The sequence below is a fragment of the Tiliqua scincoides genome, chromosome 13, assembly GCF_035046505.1.
Source record: "Tiliqua scincoides isolate rTilSci1 chromosome 13, rTilSci1.hap2, whole genome shotgun sequence".
Taxonomy (NCBI): Eukaryota; Metazoa; Chordata; class Lepidosauria; order Squamata; family Scincidae; genus Tiliqua; species Tiliqua scincoides.
The window spans coordinates 16,056,632-16,073,509 of record NC_089833.1 but is presented as its reverse complement, the minus strand read 5'-3'; the positions used below and the strand labels follow the sequence as shown (position 1 = coordinate 16,073,509).

The 16,878-nt window shown below is 49.6% G+C and overlaps 1 protein-coding gene across 2 annotated transcripts; it reads right to left on the bottom strand.

The window, feature by feature from the left end:
* Window positions 1-521: 521 nt before the first annotated feature.
* Window positions 522-15,896, bottom strand: ARPC1A (actin related protein 2/3 complex subunit 1A). 2 transcript variants are annotated; one of them, XM_066640401.1, is made up of 11 exons: window positions 15,742-15,896; window positions 14,631-14,786; window positions 11,730-11,834; window positions 9,518-9,622; window positions 7,339-7,561; window positions 6,808-6,915; window positions 4,517-4,729; window positions 3,794-3,869; window positions 2,730-2,923; window positions 2,210-2,300; window positions 522-940 (listed from the first exon to the last, which is right to left on the bottom strand). In XM_066640401.1, exons 3-11 carry the CDS (start codon window positions 11,791-11,793, stop codon window positions 902-904), a joined length of 1,113 nt encoding a protein of 370 aa, XP_066496498.1. In that variant the 5' UTR covers window positions 11,794-11,834; window positions 14,631-14,786; window positions 15,742-15,896; the 3' UTR covers window positions 522-901. The 2 variants fall into 2 exon arrangements, with proteins under 2 accessions (XP_066496498.1, XP_066496497.1); XM_066640400.1 differs by lacking the exon at window positions 14,631-14,786.
* Window positions 15,897-16,878: the final 982 nt, after the last annotated feature.

The window sequence follows — 16,878 nt, the reverse complement described above, 5'->3', positions numbered from 1 at the left end:
GGGTTGGATAGAACAGCATGGGGGAGGTTGGACTGTTAATGTGCCACTGTGGTAAAGATGGTCTTGGTGACCAAACCACACTCCAGAGCAAAGGACACAGAAAGAGCTGCAGGTGGAGCAAGAACTGGCTGATGTCAACAATGCTAAGATAGCAGGCAGCCAAAACAAGAGAACATTTTCCCCCACTATGCTTAATTCATGTGCTGAATTCTTAATACAGGCAGGGAGGTTGGACTAGATGACCTTGTGGGTCCATTCCAACTCTAGGATTCTATGAATTCCTTGTCACCAAAGGTGTCAGAAGCCAGCAGTATAGAATGGCTTTCAAGAGGAACCAGGAAAGCTCAGGGTAAAGGCGGCTCCCAACAGCCTCTGCATCTCCCCTTTACGATTTCCCTGTCTCTTTGTGAATACAGGAAAGAGAGGCAGCCCAAGCATGTTAAATCTCAGTGTTGCTCTGTGCAGGGGCACCAGGCTCCTTCCCGATCACAGGCTTATCTGCACTGAGGAGCGACACAATGAGCACTGGAAGTCTTTTTAATGTTCTAGCAGACACTTTACACAAACATTCCCCTTTTAAGTTAGTGATTCACACTTCCTGCAATAAAACTATTCTTAGGAGCAGCTTTGGTAAAGAATGGAATGAAACAACCAATAATAATTAAAAAAAAAAACCCAACCCAACAAATATATATATCACAATCACAGCTGATATTGCAAACCAAACACATTTCACCAAATTGGGGGGACCAAAAAAAAGTCGGGGAGGGGGGGAGAGAGAATCCACCAAGCCATCATTTCCTCAGTGCTTCGTAAGTGACCCATCTTCACCGCCGTCCCTTTTCAAGTCTGTGGAGGTGGCCAGAGCGGGTTTGTCTTGCTAGAGAACGGAGAGCTGCCTTTACATGATTCGGAGGCCCTGGATGGAGGACTCTAAAGTCTAGAGGGAGGGAGGACAAACAGAGGCACTCAAACCGTGTGCAATCTGTGATTGTATGGAAAAACAGGATACAATATTGAGCAAAGAATTCAGCTTTCATTTGAAAAAAGGGGAAACATCTGTAGCCCTTATGAATACAAAACATGTGTTGGAAAACTCATGGGAAACACCTGCTCAAATTTTGGAGGCGGGGGAGGGAGTTAATAAGATTTTAGGGTTCAGCGCCATACCCAGATCTGTGCCCTCCCCCACAACTAGCACATATCAGAATGATGCAATTCAAAACTTCCACGTTATCAAGCGCCAGCCTGCTGCCAGTCAACACAAAGGCCGACACACGATCCATTTGCTGGGGCGGTGCCCAAGGACCACAGCTGTGCAAGGCAGAGACGGTTAACATGAGCGCTTGGTTACTTGGCTTCTTCAAGCTGCTCCTGCTCTTGCAATCTGGTCAACTATTTCTTTACCCAGGGCATAATTAATCTGTAGAACTCCTTGCCACTTGATGTGGTGATTGCTCCTGGTCTAGATGCCTTCAAAAGGGTATGGGACTAGTGGTTGGAACAGAAGTTCATCACAGGTGACAAGCCATGATTGGCATACACAACCTCCTGGTTTTAGGCCATTTCTGAATGCCAGATGCAAGGGAGTGGCAAGATACAGGAAGGTGAACACTTCGCCTGATCCAGCAGGATTCTTCTTATGTTCATCTCAATGACAGAAGCCAGAGAACAGAGACACCTGCTGGCCAAGCAAGGCACAGCAAACTGTGAGCCAGTGGAAGGAAATTCAAGGCAACAGGGAGGCAGCATATCATAACCCCCTTCCCCCCGGCATGCTAACATGCCCCTGGGTTGGGGCACATACCCCACTCCCACCCCCGTAGCTACTTATAGGATTCCCAACTTCCTAGGAGAAGTTTGGGAACCCCTGTTCTAGGCCGAAGAGCTGCAGATGCTGTAGTCTTTCCTCGTAAGGGAGATGCTCCAGCCCAGTAATCATTTTGGTTGCTCTCTTTGCCAGCCCAAGCCCAGGTGGATTACTGCTGAAATCCGGGGGGGGGGGGGGAGACAAACAGGCACGGTAGAGGACAAAGAGGGATTAGCACAATTCTTAAAAGGGAACGATCCCATTAGCAAAATTGCCCTTGAGTAGCACCATTTGCCAAGTAAGCAGTTTGGGAACTATCCCTCTGAAATCGACACCGCAGGTCCCCAGTGCGAAGACTACAGAGATTCAAAGGTTAGCAGCAAGGGTCACGAAGCGTACCTTGAAGTCCCAGATAGTCATTGCTCCATCAATGCCTGTGGTGCAGAACTTGCGGCAATCTTGCTTGTCCACCTCATAAATAGACACTTGGCTGCAAAGGGAAAAAAGGACAGCTCTGAGGCAAAGGAGAGAGGAAGAGGGGGAAAAAGAGAGCAGTTTCCAGGACACCACAGCCTGAGACAGGGCTAGCGGCATGAGGCAAACAGGATGTAATCAAGGCCTTTCTTCCCAAATACTAAGAATTAGCAACTTAAAATCCACTTCAGAACCCAAGCCTGGTTATATGGAGGAACCGTAAATAGACCGCATTTCTAGGCAACCCGGCTGGTGTGGCCCAGTCCGACGCCAGCATTAACCCGGTTTCTGAAATCAGGAGAAACCTCCTTCTCCCGCGTGACAGAAAGGTAGAGAAGGAGCACTGCTGCAGGGGCTCCTCCGCTGCTAGGCCAACCTGCACAGCAGGCCTTCCAAGCAGCAAGGCCATGAGGTGCCCCCCTCCCTCAAGCCCAGGGGCACCTACGTGATGCTGTTTTGGTGCAGCGTCTCCAGAGTCGTGTTGCGATCCTCTGTCGTGGCTCTTTTGTCCATGTTGCGGAAACGCTCCATGGCCGAAATGTTGCGCTGGATGCTCTGCTTGGGAATGTCGAGCTTGGAGACGAAGCTCAGGGCGCCGCGGTCGTCGCAGCTGAAGAGCATCGGGCAGCAGTCGTGGCCCTGCAAGAAACCAGCACTTGGAGCTTCTGAGGAGAGGGAAGCTCCGTTCCACTTCCAGGTTCACGTACACACATTTAAGTCATAAAAGCCAGGAAATGCATGCTTAGCAGGACTTAATTTCAGCCCCAGGCTCAGGTGCAGAGCTGGCAATCAAGACACAAGCAACACCAAAACTCTTCCATCCTGCCCAGTCACCCCATCTCCCTTGCTTACCCTGATCCTGGAATTCCCACCCAGAACCCCTCAGCCCTCTTCAGACACCACTGAAGTCATGCACGCTGCTCTCGGGACACTGTCTTGTAAAATCCTGTCTAGCACCCAACGTCACAGGAAGGCACTCTCTCCAAGTACAGTGTTTGTCGCTTGTGGAAGCAATTTCTTCTGACAGGGTTTCAGGAGCGAGGTCCCACATGGCACTACGCGCTTCTTTCAAATTGCTCCTCAAGTTCACAGCTTTTCCATAAAGTCATTAAACGCAACTGAACCAAAGCCTATGGCCAACTAACTGCACATTCACTGACCACCAGGCAGCCTGCTCTGGCTTTAGCAGGTCAAAACACCTGGCTTCCAGGACGCTGTGGGCTCCGACACCTTCTCTTTCAAAAGTTAAGACCTGAAGGACAAAGCTGCTTCCATGTGGAAGACACTCCTGTGCAGAAAGAGACCTAAAGGCTTCCTGTGGATCACCACCCATTTGACTGCGCACACGTGCATTTCACCATGCTGGGAAGCTGCAACCAGCACACACAGATGTTCAGACACGATGATGCATGCCCAGTGCACACACATACACCTCCTGGGTTTCCATGCTTTTCCCATCCATCCAAATATACATGACATGGCTCTGGGCGAGCAATTGACACAACTTACAGCAGCGACCACACTGTTCTCCGAGACAAACGACACGCTCAGGAGTGGGAGGAACTCCGTTTTCAGCTGCGAGACCCTAAAGACAAAGTGGCTTGTTAGTGACAATGTGTCATGCTGAAGCCCCCCGTTTTGACAGTGTATGGCCAAAAGCATCACCCGAGACACATTTGTTAGGGCATGACGCAAGCGGTACCAGTGCCCGGGTTCCCTTGGCCAAGTAGCCGGGAGGCCTTTAAGAAACTGTACTTCCAACAGGCAAATGACCTACTAATGTTCTGTGGGCCCTTGGTATCCACAGTGAAGAAGATGCACTTCACCCAGCTCATCACTGATTGGCTGAATTCACTGACGTGACATGGCGACAGCTGTTAGCCTGGGTGACTTTAAAAGGCGGCAGGACAAATTCCTAGAGGACAGGTCCCTCAATGGCTACTAGTCATGATGCCTAAGTGCAGTAACAGTCTGTCTCTGAATTTCAGCTGCCAGGGGAGCAATGGAGGGAGAGAAGCCTGCCTTTCTCTCCCGCTTGTGGGCTTCCCAGAGGCAGTTAGTGGGCCACTGTGGGGAAAGCAGACTGCTGGACTAGGTGGGCCCCTTGGGCCTGATCCAGCAGGGTTATTTTTGTGCCTGGATGCAGAGACACAAGACCGTCAAGGCATTCTGCCTGGCTGGACCAGTCTGGGTCACCTTCGAGAAAGTTTAAGATTCAGTGACGTCACTTACGCCATGTTTTTCGAGGCATCCGCAACCGAGACCGTGCTGTCGTGGCTGACCCAGGCCAAGCAGTTCCCGCTGGCAGAGAAACTAACGCTGTGGACCCAGCCGCCACTGCCTGCCCCGCCAAATTCAGCCATCAGCTGCCCAAACGGCATTTTGGAGCCCCAGGGCGTGCTGGCCGGTTTCTCGTCCACTTCCTTGATGTAAGCCGAAAACACCCTGCAAGCAAGAAAACACCAGGGAGCCGTGAAGAAACAGCCTCGGCGTAGAAGCTCCAGATCACCTTCGAAGCCAACTAATTTGGTGTTACTTAGTAAACCAGCCTTAGGCTGCTGCTCTGAACAGGAAGTTGCTGAAGGCAGTGAGGATGGCACTGATTTGTTGGGAGTCTGGTGTCGCATAAAAGGCTCAGCAATCAAATCTGGATGTCCACGGCTGCACTTCCGTGTTTCGTCTCTGGCTGGTGTCTTAAACCCCAACGGCAGTTCCTCCACTAGAAAGCAGAGCTAAGGAGGAATGATTTGCAAGAGAGCAGCTGCAGGCAAGCGGCTCTGCTCCTGCATCTAGAATTTTTCCCAGTGACCTGAAGCTTCCTGTTGGTCTCTCTCTCTCTCTCTCTCTAGTGCAGGGTTTCTCCAAAGTGTGTGTCACAACTCACTGGTGGGCTGCGAGTTGGGCCCTCCAGCCCACGCTTGCTTCTGGCCAGCTCCAAATCAGAGTCATTGTAGAAGTCTTGGGAGGGCCTGGAGGCCTCTTCCGAGTTGCACTGAACTATCTATTGGCCTCTGCAGGCCTCAGAGTAGCCCGCAGAAACAACTTCAGGTTTTTGGATGCACCTTCCAGTTCAACCAGAAGTTGCTTCCAGATGCTTCTGTGAGCCATTATGAGGCCCGGAGGCCAACAGAGTGGATCACTGGCCCAGTGTGACCTGGAAGAGGCCTCTGGGGTCTCCCGAGAAGGCCTTGCTGCATGAGGAGCATCACAACACAACCCACCATGGAGGACAAGGTGGGTCATGGTGCTAGACAGTTAGGGAACCACTAACTGTTATGTTAAAGGTGACAAATACTTGCTTTTGATCAGGTTGACTGACACAACTACATATATTTAAGTCTGCAACTCATCTTTCCCTGCACACTGCCCAGTAGTGCAACTGTCTTCATTCTGCAGACCGCTGCGTTAATTCCAGAGTGGGCTGACTTTTCCTGCCAATGGCTCGAGTTCATGCAAACAGTAAACAAGGAACTAGATTATGTTAAGGCAGCCAGAGGGCACTTCAGGATAAAATACATGCACAAATAATGCTTACTTTTCTTTTTTAAGCTAGTTGCAGAATTGAACGCTAGAGACAGACTAAATTTAAAGAGCTAGCCAGGAAAGCCCAGGGAGATGAATCCTTTTAATGTATGGAAATAGGGCATGGCAAGTTAAAGGGAGGAAAAGCTTTCATACGAGGTCCAAATAAATCAGTTTGAAATCGGAAGCTGCAGGTAACTATCGTTTTCTTAAAAAAGAATTCTCTCCTTTAATAAGGCATGTTTTTATGGCACTGAGCTCTTTCCAACTAACCCCCTGCCCCCTTCTCTGTTCAGATCCTGCAAACCCAAAGGGAGCCAGAGAGTGGCTTTAATTCGCGCGACGCCAGCACCCCTGATGCAGCATCAAACATCGCCAGCCCGCCCGGGCCAGACAGGATAAAAGGCAACCCTGCGGCATCGTCAACAACCACCTCTTGAAATGCCCAGGAAATACCAGGTTGAGCTTCCAATTAAGCCCTTCGCTGCTTGAAAAGCTGCCTCCTGCAATGCAGAAACCGATGCCTGCGGAAACTCCAGCGCCATCCCTTGCAACCGCAGCTAAGCAGAGACTCCCTCCATCTTTATTTATACATTTAAAGGTTGATCTTCCAAAAAGAGCCTGCACAGCAGGTCAGGGCAAGGTAAAATGTTTGGTGGAACCCGCTCCCAAGGAAAGCTGCCTGGCTACCTCTATCACAGGGTGAGGGCAGGTTCAGACTTGGCTCACAGATATTCTGCAAAGGACTCACTAGCATAGTAGGGGGTGGTCAGCGGGGGAGAATGATCCCGGGCAGCACAGCTGCGGGGGCAGTGCCACCATCCACTGCCCCCACCACCACTTGCAGCGGTTGCTGTTCTTATGTTTAACCTAACCCCAGCTGTTAACAAGAACTGAGTCTCTGTGTGTGTGTCACATGTGAAATGAATTAATCTGTCGCCGCTGCCCATCAATGCGAGCCTGGCACCCCAGTCTACTCTCAAAGCACTGACTCCTCTCACCTGCACTTGAAGTCGCAGGATCCAGCTGCCAGCAAGACGTTATTGGGGTGCCAATCCAGGCTGAGGACGGTGGAGCGAATGGGCTTCTTAATGTGCTTGCTCACCCACCTAGAACAGAAACAACAGCAAGAACAGTGAATCATGCCCCTGAGTTACAGGGCTGAAGCTGCACCATGATGGTCGCTCCCCTCCAGCCTCTCGAGAGAGCAACCCAACCAGCAAGGGCCACTCGCATTACTTGAGAGAGCCGTTTCACAGCCAATTTATGAGTGGCGATGAACACATTATCGCTTGTCATACTGAAGGCACCAAAACCGGTTCTATACCCAAGCAGGTGCTGAGAGGCTAGAATACTTGGACGCATCGAGCTACTCGTGGACTGCAGCCATGACGCATTCCTGCCTCAACAGTACTTTGCCTCTTTTAAAGCACAGTTTATAGGAGGGAAAGATTTAGAAGCTGAAGCTAACAAGAAGTCACACTGCTGGGGAAGATGAGGAAGGCAAACCGACCAAAGAACAAGCCACTCACCAGTCGTTTTCAGACTCAAAATAGCACACGGATATGAGTCGAGCTCCACTCCCAACAGCAAATTTGTTCTCCAGCGGAGACCACTTCACAAAGGTGGCTGCGCGGTTGATCCTCAGAATCACCAGGGTGGGCTTCCACACGCCGTCTTTCTGGCTCCAGACGTAAGCGTTGCGGTCGGCACCACAGGTGACAATACGGTCGCTCTTGGGAGCCCAGTCGATGCCTGCAGTTTGGAGAAGATCCTCATTTATCTGATGCTGAACCCCTATTTATGACAAACCCAGAGCCACCTCCCCTCTCACTTTGGCATTCTAAGGGTGTGATGCTAACTCGTGCCGGAACAGACAGGCCAATAGGCCTGTGATGTATCCAGCGCAAGGCAGGCTGGGGCTTTGTGGCAACTCCCCAGGCAGCTCTATGAGGCTACTCAGCTCTGCGCCCGTGATTTTGTGGGCACAAATCTCAGCAGCCTCTGTAAGGCTGCTTGGGTTGGGACTGAGGATTAGGATCTGGCCTGCGCTGCCACAGGCAGTCTCACCCCTGCCCAGGCCCGATCCACCTCCCGTTCCGCCCTCCCCCTCAGAATTGCCCCCTTCCCACCTCAATCCACCCTCCTGCTGCACTCTCTCACCCCCTGTGCCAGCCTGGCTGGCACATGCTGCATTCAGGCGCCACGCTGGCCTCCCCTCCTCCCGAGTCATCGCTAACATGCCTCACGGCATGTTTGTGACAGCTGGGAGCCGGCAAAAGGGAGCTGTGCGGCTCAGGGAGAGGAATAGAACTGAGTTGTAAGAGGTTCGCAAACCTCCTCTGGCAACCGGGACCATAATACAGATACTGGATTTTTATCAAGACTACAGTATAACCTTTTGGGAAAAGTTCATATTACCCCCTCCCCAAAAAAAACCAAACCCTAATCGTTTTTGTCTTAATTGCAAGCACTGCTGATTACATGACTTGAGGATAGCAGGCTAAAGCTCAAAAGCACAGGAAAGATACCCGAGTAAGGCATGGTTTCCTTTCTTGGATTTTAATTAGGAACCCTGCGGATTAGGTTTGCTCAAGCTGGTGTCACAACCCAGATGGCAAGGATTTCGTTAAGCCCGCATACGTGGGATGGTTTTTTTCCCCTACCACTGTGCTATAGAGCCAGAGATCTCCATTTATTTAATTTTTTTTTTAAAAAAAGATCTTAACGGCAAGAAAAAAGAGGTCTCAAAATAGCTGCCATGTATAGCGAGCGCAGAGGTGTCCTGGGTGATAGAACAAATCCATCTGTCTCAGCAAGGTGTTATTTCAGATCTGAAGACAGCAATTTAACCATCAGTACTGGAAGGCTCCCCCACATCTCCCTACAATCCGAAATAACGCAAAGCCATTTCTCTCTGCCCGCTGATGGCTCCTTATGATGTACTTCTACAATTCAGCCCTGCCTCACGGTAAAGAATTTCTTTTTACATTTTTGCAGAGGCTCAGCTTAGGATATATTACAATTGTAAGCCTGTGGCACAACCAAGGTGTCTTGTACAGCCTGAGGTGTATTAATACTTCGCATTTATCATTTTCCAATGAAAGCAGAGCATGTTATAGTCAGTTCTCTTTATATGCAAATTCACTATCTGCGAGGGGCAGAATTGCGACCTACCTCTCATTATCTGCGCCTCTGTTCTTGTTATCTGCTATGCAGAGACCTTCTGGAGGCTGCAGGAACCTTCCGAATAGCACCTGCAACCAGTGTTGATCCCTTTAAAATGGCAAGCAGAAGCTTCTGCCGGCCATTTTAAAGAGATCTACGCTGGTCACAGGTGTCATTCTGAAGGTCTCCGCAGCCTCTGGAAGGTCTCTGCAGCATTCAGAGATCTTTTGGCACTTCCTGCTGCACTCTGGTGGTTTCCTGAGGCTCTCTGCAGGATTCTTCTGATGGCAGGTACATCCCTAGGGTACCCCTTGCACCTAACCGTTTTGATCTCATACGATCACTGATCTGTTATCTGGGTCATGGATACAGTGGGCCATGTGAGACACAGGAAGCTGGACTAGATGGGCCTATGGCCTGATCCAGTGGGGCTGTTCTTATGTTCTTATGTTAGTGAACTTTGCATGCACAAAGCCACTACCAAAGACCCTCACGTCTCCTCAAGCACAAGCCAGATGCTACTGTCACAGAGGCTCCTCTCACCTGTGATGTGCCCATTGTGTTCCTTCAGCTCATGCGCCTTTACCCATTGGTTCCCGCTCTTCTTATAGATGTGGACTTCATGGTTATTGGGGCTAATGGCAATCTCTGTCAAGAGGACAAAACCAGAAGCACAAGAAATATTCTCTTTATTTAGAAATTTGGGGGGGGGGGGGAAGAAGGCCAGACTTAGCCAAGTCTGCGGGCTCATAGTTTATGCGCAGAACTTAAGATCTTTGTAGCTGAGAAAACACTCAAGGTAACACAAACAGACACTAACTGAGCAAAGAACCTAAACAGCAGCACAGAAGTGTAACACTAACCAAAAACACTGATGCAGCAGCACGAAATCAACTCAGGCAAAGATCAACAAAGGCAAGCAAATGGCTGGAAGGAAAAAAAAAATCAGCTGAAATGCCCAGCTTTGTTGTTGTTGGCAACCTTCAGTCTCGGAAGACTCTGGTATCGCGCTCTGAATGGTGGTTCTGGCACAGCGTCTAGTGTGGCTGAAAAGGCCAATTCGGGAGTGACAACTTATTGTTATCTATTTAGGTGATTTACATCCTACCTTTCTCTCCAGGCAGTCTGAGGGCTCAACTACCTGCTCCATTGCGCCTGCATGCACCATGTAACCTTGTTCATTGCTTCTTCACTGCACAGAAACACTAGGAAGGACCTATTCCCAGCACAGAATGGTAGAAGAGAGAGCTAACCTTTTCTTCCGCCTGCCCGCACAACTACCTCCCACTAGCCATGTCTGCCAGGGTTCCAGAACCACATTTGCAATGGAAGCTGCATGGCTCTGAAACTCCAATGGGAAGAACAGAACAGCTGGGGGTGGGAGGTGTGGTGAAAGAGCTGCAGCTGGGAGGGGGTTAAGCAGCCCTTCTCACTTCTTTTGCCAGCTGCTCCCTTTCCACACTGCTATGCAGCCAAAAAAACCATCAGCCCGGGACACACGACACGCTGTAAAGGGGAGGTGGAAAATTAATACTAGCAGCCCAAATTAAGAGCAGGATCTACTTCTGAGCAGACATGCACAGGGTTGGTCTGCAACTTTTGCTGGCCTTTCTAAACTACTTCACTGTAATATCTGAAACCACATAAAGACAATCCCCCCATATCCACAGATCCAGGATCCATGGTTTTAAATATCCACGACTCAAAAATCCTAACATGGGGCCCCCATTGCACAAATGACTTGTGATTGCAGCCTTCCTGTCACTAAATCCGGGTCCCGCTGGCTCTTTGCTAACCGCTAAGTAGAAGCAGGAAACACTCACAGGAAGTGTGGCAGAGGGCTGAAAATAATGCAATACTTATCATAGAGTTCAAAGAGCTTAACACTGAGTTCTTTTCAGCCCTCTCCCCCACCTCCTGCCTCCATTTTGGAGCCAGTGAGACCCAGGAAATGCAGAAGGATTGCAGAAAGGCTGCAATCACAAACAGATAAGTCATTTGCACGATGGGAGGGGGAGTTTGAACCAACTTGTGTAGGGTCGCCGCATCTCAAAAAAGACATAGTAGAAATGGAAAAGGTGCAAAAGAGAGCGACTAAGATGATTACGGGGCTGGGGCACCTTCCTTATGAGGAAAGGCTACGGCGTTTGGGCCTCTTCAGCCTAGAAAGAGACGCCTGAGGGGGGACATGATTGAGACACACAAAATTATGCAGGGGATGGACAGAGTGGATAGGGAGATGCTCTTTACACTCTCACATAATACCAGAACAAGGGGACATCCACTAAAATTGAGTGTTGGGAGAGTTAGAACAGACAAAAGAAAATATTTCTTTACTCAGCGTGTGGTTGGTCTGTGGAACTCCTTGCCACAGGATGTGGTGCTGGCGTCTAGCCTGGATGCCTTTAAAAGGGGATTGGACAGGTTTCTGGAGGAAAAATCCATTACGGGGTACAAGCCATGAAGTGCACGTACAACCTCCTGATTTTAGAAATGGGCTATGTCAGAATGCCAGATGCAAGGGAGGGCACCAGGATGAGGTCTCTTGTTATCTGATGTGCTCCGCTATCTGGTGGGCCGCTGTGAGATACAGGAAGCTGGACTAGATGGGCCTATGGCCTGATCCAGTGGGGCTGTTATTATGTTCTTATGTTTATCTGCAGTTTCAGTATCCATGGGGCATGCAGGGAACATACCCCCTGCAGATATGGGGAAGGTACACCTATACATTAAAAAAAAATAACATGAAACTCACGGGTTCGGTCTCGGTTCCAGGCATGGCAGGTGATGGGCTCCAATAAGAACTGGTGCAGGGACATTTTGAAGAAAGGATGATCTTATGGTTTCAAAAGGGTCAAAGCTGAAAGAAGTAAGTGACAAGGCTTTACATTAGATTGAGACAAAGTTGATAATACCTAATGTATTTGAGGAAGATCACAGTAAACTCATCCCCTGGGAGCTGGGGATAAGAACAGACCTTCAGTTTGGCTGTACTTGTCGTAAGAGGCGACTAAACAGCCACCGGATAGATGGGACTCGTCAGCCTGGGAAGGCAGCTCATCTGAGAGAAGGAAAACTCTGATCCCAAACCTCCACTGCCTTGTGGCTACATCCAGTTATGGGAAAGGCTTCAGGAGACAACCTCGAGGCAAAATCCAGAGCTGGAGTCCCTGAGGCAGTTCATGGCTGAACACAGTCACGTTCTGGCAACTCCTGCGACACCGCTGGAACCAACCGTATTGGCCTCTGCCTTTCCATTGGACCATTTCAGCGACGTGGAGAGGGGGGATTTGCTGCATGGGTAACAGCCTATCCTCCATACCTACTTTACTCAGGCTTCGCGCACTGGAGAGGACACTCTGTTCCAGAACCACCATTCAGAGCGTGACACCATAGTCTTCCGAGACTGAAGGATGCCAACATGACTGACAGTAAACTCAATGACATATTTAGCAGGATTTTTACAAAATTATCTGGCAGCTCAAACCAGGTAAACAACAGTGCTTGAGAAAGCCTCTTTAAGAAAAATAATAAAACACAAATCAGCCACCAAAAGAAACCCTTGCCCTCTGGGCCACCCAAATAACAAAGGCGAGGTGCTTAAATGAACGTGAAATCCTTCAAGAAAAACAGGGGCACCAACATTCTTAGCAGCTTCTTACGTATGTAATCACTGAGGTTAGTGGAATTCACTTCCATGCAAGTGCGCTTACTGGCACAGCCTCAGGAAAAACTCTGAGGAACTAAATCAAGAGAATCTGGCAGCAGAAGCCAGACCCTGCCTCAGCAGCCAAAGAGGCAACCGAGTTTCATTTCGTAACTGGGCAGACTGAGTAGTCACACCTGCAAAAGTAAGGAAACTGAATCATCTTAATATGTATGTTGAGTCCATGACACACACGGCTGGAATGTGGACGGAAGCCCGAGAGTAATGGGTGCAGGGTAGCTGTGGAAGACTTAAGTCACCTGTAATTATCAAAAGCCAGAAGACACTATCCTTTTTCCCCTCTCACTGCACAGCCAAGGGTTCCTGGCTTAGAAGAAGTGCTTCTCCATGACATATGTCGGACAGAAATGCCAGTGTTGTCATCTTAAGGCACCCACACCCACAAAGTACATCATACCCAAGTTGTGAGATAAAGGTGTAGTCTGCAGAGCAAGGGACAGATCAGGTAAAGCAAGAAACCAGCAAAGGTCGGAGAGGCAGGTAAAAAAACTCAAGAACAAACCACCTGCTTCACAAATTCCAATTTGTGTTTGAATCACTGAGATGGAAAAAAAAACAAAAAAAAAACAGGTCCAAACACAATATTTTCTAAAAGCAACTGTGGCTCAGTTTTAAATTTTTATACTAAAGAAATTATAGGTTTCCTAGAACAATGGATAAACACACACACTAATAGCTGCTCAAAGTAGCTTGACCAGGGTCTGTTGTTTGCCTCAATAATACTTCAACACCACAAACCTGGGCAGGCAGTGACATAAAAAGACAATGGGCCCTCCTTATCCATGGATTTGACCATCCCTGTGTCTTCTGAGGAGGCCAGCAGGCCGCTTGTGACCTCCAGAGGGCAAGCATGGCCCCTAGATAAGTCGCACTGTAGAGCCATGCCAGCCCCATGGATTTAATTATCCAGAGATTTAGGCACCCACAGGGGGTCCTGGAACAGATCTCTCACAGATACCAAGGGCCCACTGTATGTGAAATTGCCTTTGAGCTACACTATCTATCCTACAACTTTTCCTCTAACGATCTGCAGCCCTCCAGGGCTTTAGAGCAAGATGGATTCAACATCCACGCTTGTCTATTTTAATCCACTTATATAAAGCCATCAGTACACATGGCAACAGAATTAAAAGGCAGGTCCCTGGCCCCAGAGGACTTACAATCTAGAAACTGACACAAAGGGGGATGGAGGCAGGGATAACATACCTGACTGTTTCAATTATGTGATATAGAATGCAATCCTATCCACACTCACTTGGGAGTAAGCTCCATTGACTATAATAGGACCAATAGGATTGGTCTCAAACTAGTTACAGGAAGGAATGGTCTCCGAGGCCTCACAAAAAAGGCAGGTGTTTAAAAGGGATTTGAGGGTTGTGAGTGAGGGAGCATCCACAGGTCTAACCACATGTCTTCCCCATTAAAACAGGTAAGATCCCATTCTGACATCAGAAGGAACACTGAACTCTCCTCTGCCTTACTGTGCTGCTCAGGTGTCCAAACTAATATTACTGCCTCTCCAGATACTGGCATCAAATTGAGCCAAGTGAAAAGTCACCAACTACAGAACAGGAGGTAAGTTAAGGATGCTCTAGCTCGCCCCTCTGGATGTCCAGACACACTCGGAGCAGGGCAGATGTGCTGGTGGCAGCCTTGTTGGACTAACGGCATCTCGACTAGTCTTGTGCCATGAGATTTTCAAGTTTATATTGGATCAATTACTCATATTTTTAAAAAATTTAAAACAGCTGACCTTGAGGTGATTTTCCACACACTGATTTGGTGACTGCAGGTTTTAAAAATACGTATCTTTCCATCTCCCACCAGGATCCCTTATTCATCTCTCCAAAGATAAAATTTTTAGGATATTTTACATACAGTAACAGACCAGTTTAGAAAACCAAGACAGAAACCTTCCCTCCAACGTACATGAGATTAAGATCTCCCTGCTCACGACAGGGTTTTGCTTTGCTTCCTAATATGGTCCAATCTTGGGCTCTGACAGGTCAAGACGACTTGTCCATAGGGGTGAACGTGGGGCAGCCAAATTTTTCCAACAGATGTAAAAATGGTTGACATTAACAGCTGCTCAAGCACAAGATAAGAAAGCAAGTTATTTTAGCCAAAATCCTATTCCTGTTGCCCCCATGCACCGGACTACGAGGCTCTTGTAAATTACAACTCTAGAAGGGGGGAGAATTATCTCTATACACTACAGTGGAATGTCTTTTTCAGGAGCCCTTTGCCATTGCCCATTTTTAAGTGTCTTTCACAACTTAAAGCGCTTAGTGATTTTTTTCACTGAAAAGCGGTCCATAGGTATGTTTAATAATAAATGATATTTCCTATTAGCCAGATCATATGCCAGGTCAAATACGTCCATTTACAACCTTGGCAAGTACGAAGGTGGCTGTAGCCCAGGAGCAGAGAAGGTCCCTATGCTATGAGTGGCTTAGGCTGTAACCCTAAACGCCAGTGTTCTTCAACCTTGGTGTCGGGACCCCAATGGGATTGGGAAGCCTCAGTGGTGTGGTGACGGCAGCTTATGGAACAAATGAGGTTGAAGACCACTTGACCAGAGCACCACCAGGCAAAAGGGGAGGCGTCCAGTGTACCCCCTTCAGGTACCACAAGACAGTGTCCCAGTTGCTTGCGATGACTGACTGGCAGAGGTGGCAGCAGCAGCTCCCCCCCCCAGGCTCTTTCAGGTAGGTATTTCCCCCTCCAGGGACTAAGCCTGGGAGGGGCCCCTCTGCAAGCATGCAAGGTGCGTGGGGTAAGTGCTGTGCCCACTAGCCAACACAGCCCTCCTCCAAGGAGCTCGGCCTGCAGACAAATAGGCAGCCCCTCTATATGCATCAAGGTGTGTGTGGGGGGCTATGTGCTCTACCCACTAGGCAACACAGCCCCCCTCCAAGAGCTCAGCCTGCAGACAGCCCCTCCCCCACTACCAAGGGGGAGGAGCCTCGCTGGCAGGCCTGGGGGAGGGGCTTCGCTTCCTCTCCTCAAGAGGGTGAGGGAGGCCTCCCCCCCCACTCACCTTCCGGGCGGAGGGAGCGGGGCTCGCGGACTCTGGTCAGTCAACGCGACGCCGCTCCGAGCGGGGCTGTGAAGAGCTTCCCAAGAAGGCTCGGCCGTCGCGGTCGGGACCGGCTCTGTCAATGGGGAGGGGCGGCCACTGCGCCTGCGCGCGGGTGTCCCCGAGGGCGGTGCTCACGCGCAGTAGGAGCGCCACGCTCGGCCACGCCCCCTTTCGCGAGCACGGGCGCCGCGCCGGCTCCTGGAAGTGTGGGTGCTACTGCGCATGCGCAAAGTCGCCGCCGGTTGAGGGCGGCGGAAGAGAACGGGGTACTCTCGCTGCGCATGCGCGAAAGGCGCGTGGGACAGAGAATCTTGGCCCAGCGGGGTCTGTTCCAGGGGCCGCCGACGCGCATGCGCAGAGGGAGCTGGAGCAGAAAGTGCTCTGCATGCAGTGAACAAGGAGGCGGGCGGGAGGCTGATGGGCTGCAGGGAGTGCAGTGGCGATGCAGTGCAGAGCGCTGGCCCTTCCTGCCACTGAGCTTTTGACTTTTCCATGTATTTTTTAATTTTACTTATATATTATTTTTATATTTTGCATGCATTGTGTATATGTATTTATTAGATAGATATTTATTATTATTAATAACGGTATTTATAAACCACTTTTCAACTAAAAGTTCACAAAGCGAAAAAAAATCTGTACATGATATAGTTATATTAATTAATGATTATTAATAATTAGTTGGCAACCTTCAGTCTCGGAAGACTCTGGTATCGCGCTCTGAAAGGTGGTTCTGGCACAGCGTCTAGTGTGGCTGAAAAGGCCGATTCGGGAGTGACAATCCCTTCCGCACTGGGAGCAAGTGCAGTCTGTCCCTGGTCTGTACTGGCTGGGGACTGCCCAGCTTAAGGTGGGCGGTAGCTGCCCAATGAGATGCAATGATCTCTCCCACCGTCGGAAGCAGCCCCTGGCGTCATGCCCTACGCCAATCGAGAACTGCTGCTTCCCGTGTTGTGCCGACGCCGTATGGCGAAGTTGGAGTGTCCTCTCCAGTGCGCGAAGCCTGGGTAAAAGAAGGTATGGAGGATAGGCTGTTTCCCATGCAGCAAATCCCCCCTCTCCACGTCGCTGAAATGGTCCAGTGGAAAGGCAGAG

Bases quoted from the DNA above. Each gene is read 5' to 3' on its own strand.
- ARPC1A (XM_066640401.1), bottom strand. From the start codon at position 11,793: ATGTCCCTGCACCAGTTCTTATTGGAGCCCATCACCTGCCATGCCTGG. The intron at 4,730-6,807 runs GTGAGAGGAGTC...TCTTGCTTGCAG, and splicing joins TCCTGCGACTTCAAGTGCAG to GGTGTTTTCGGCTTACATCA. The intron at 3,870-4,516 runs GTAAGTGACGTC...CTTTGTCTTTAG, and splicing joins GATGCCTCGAAAAACATGGC to GGTCTCGCAGCTGAAAACGG.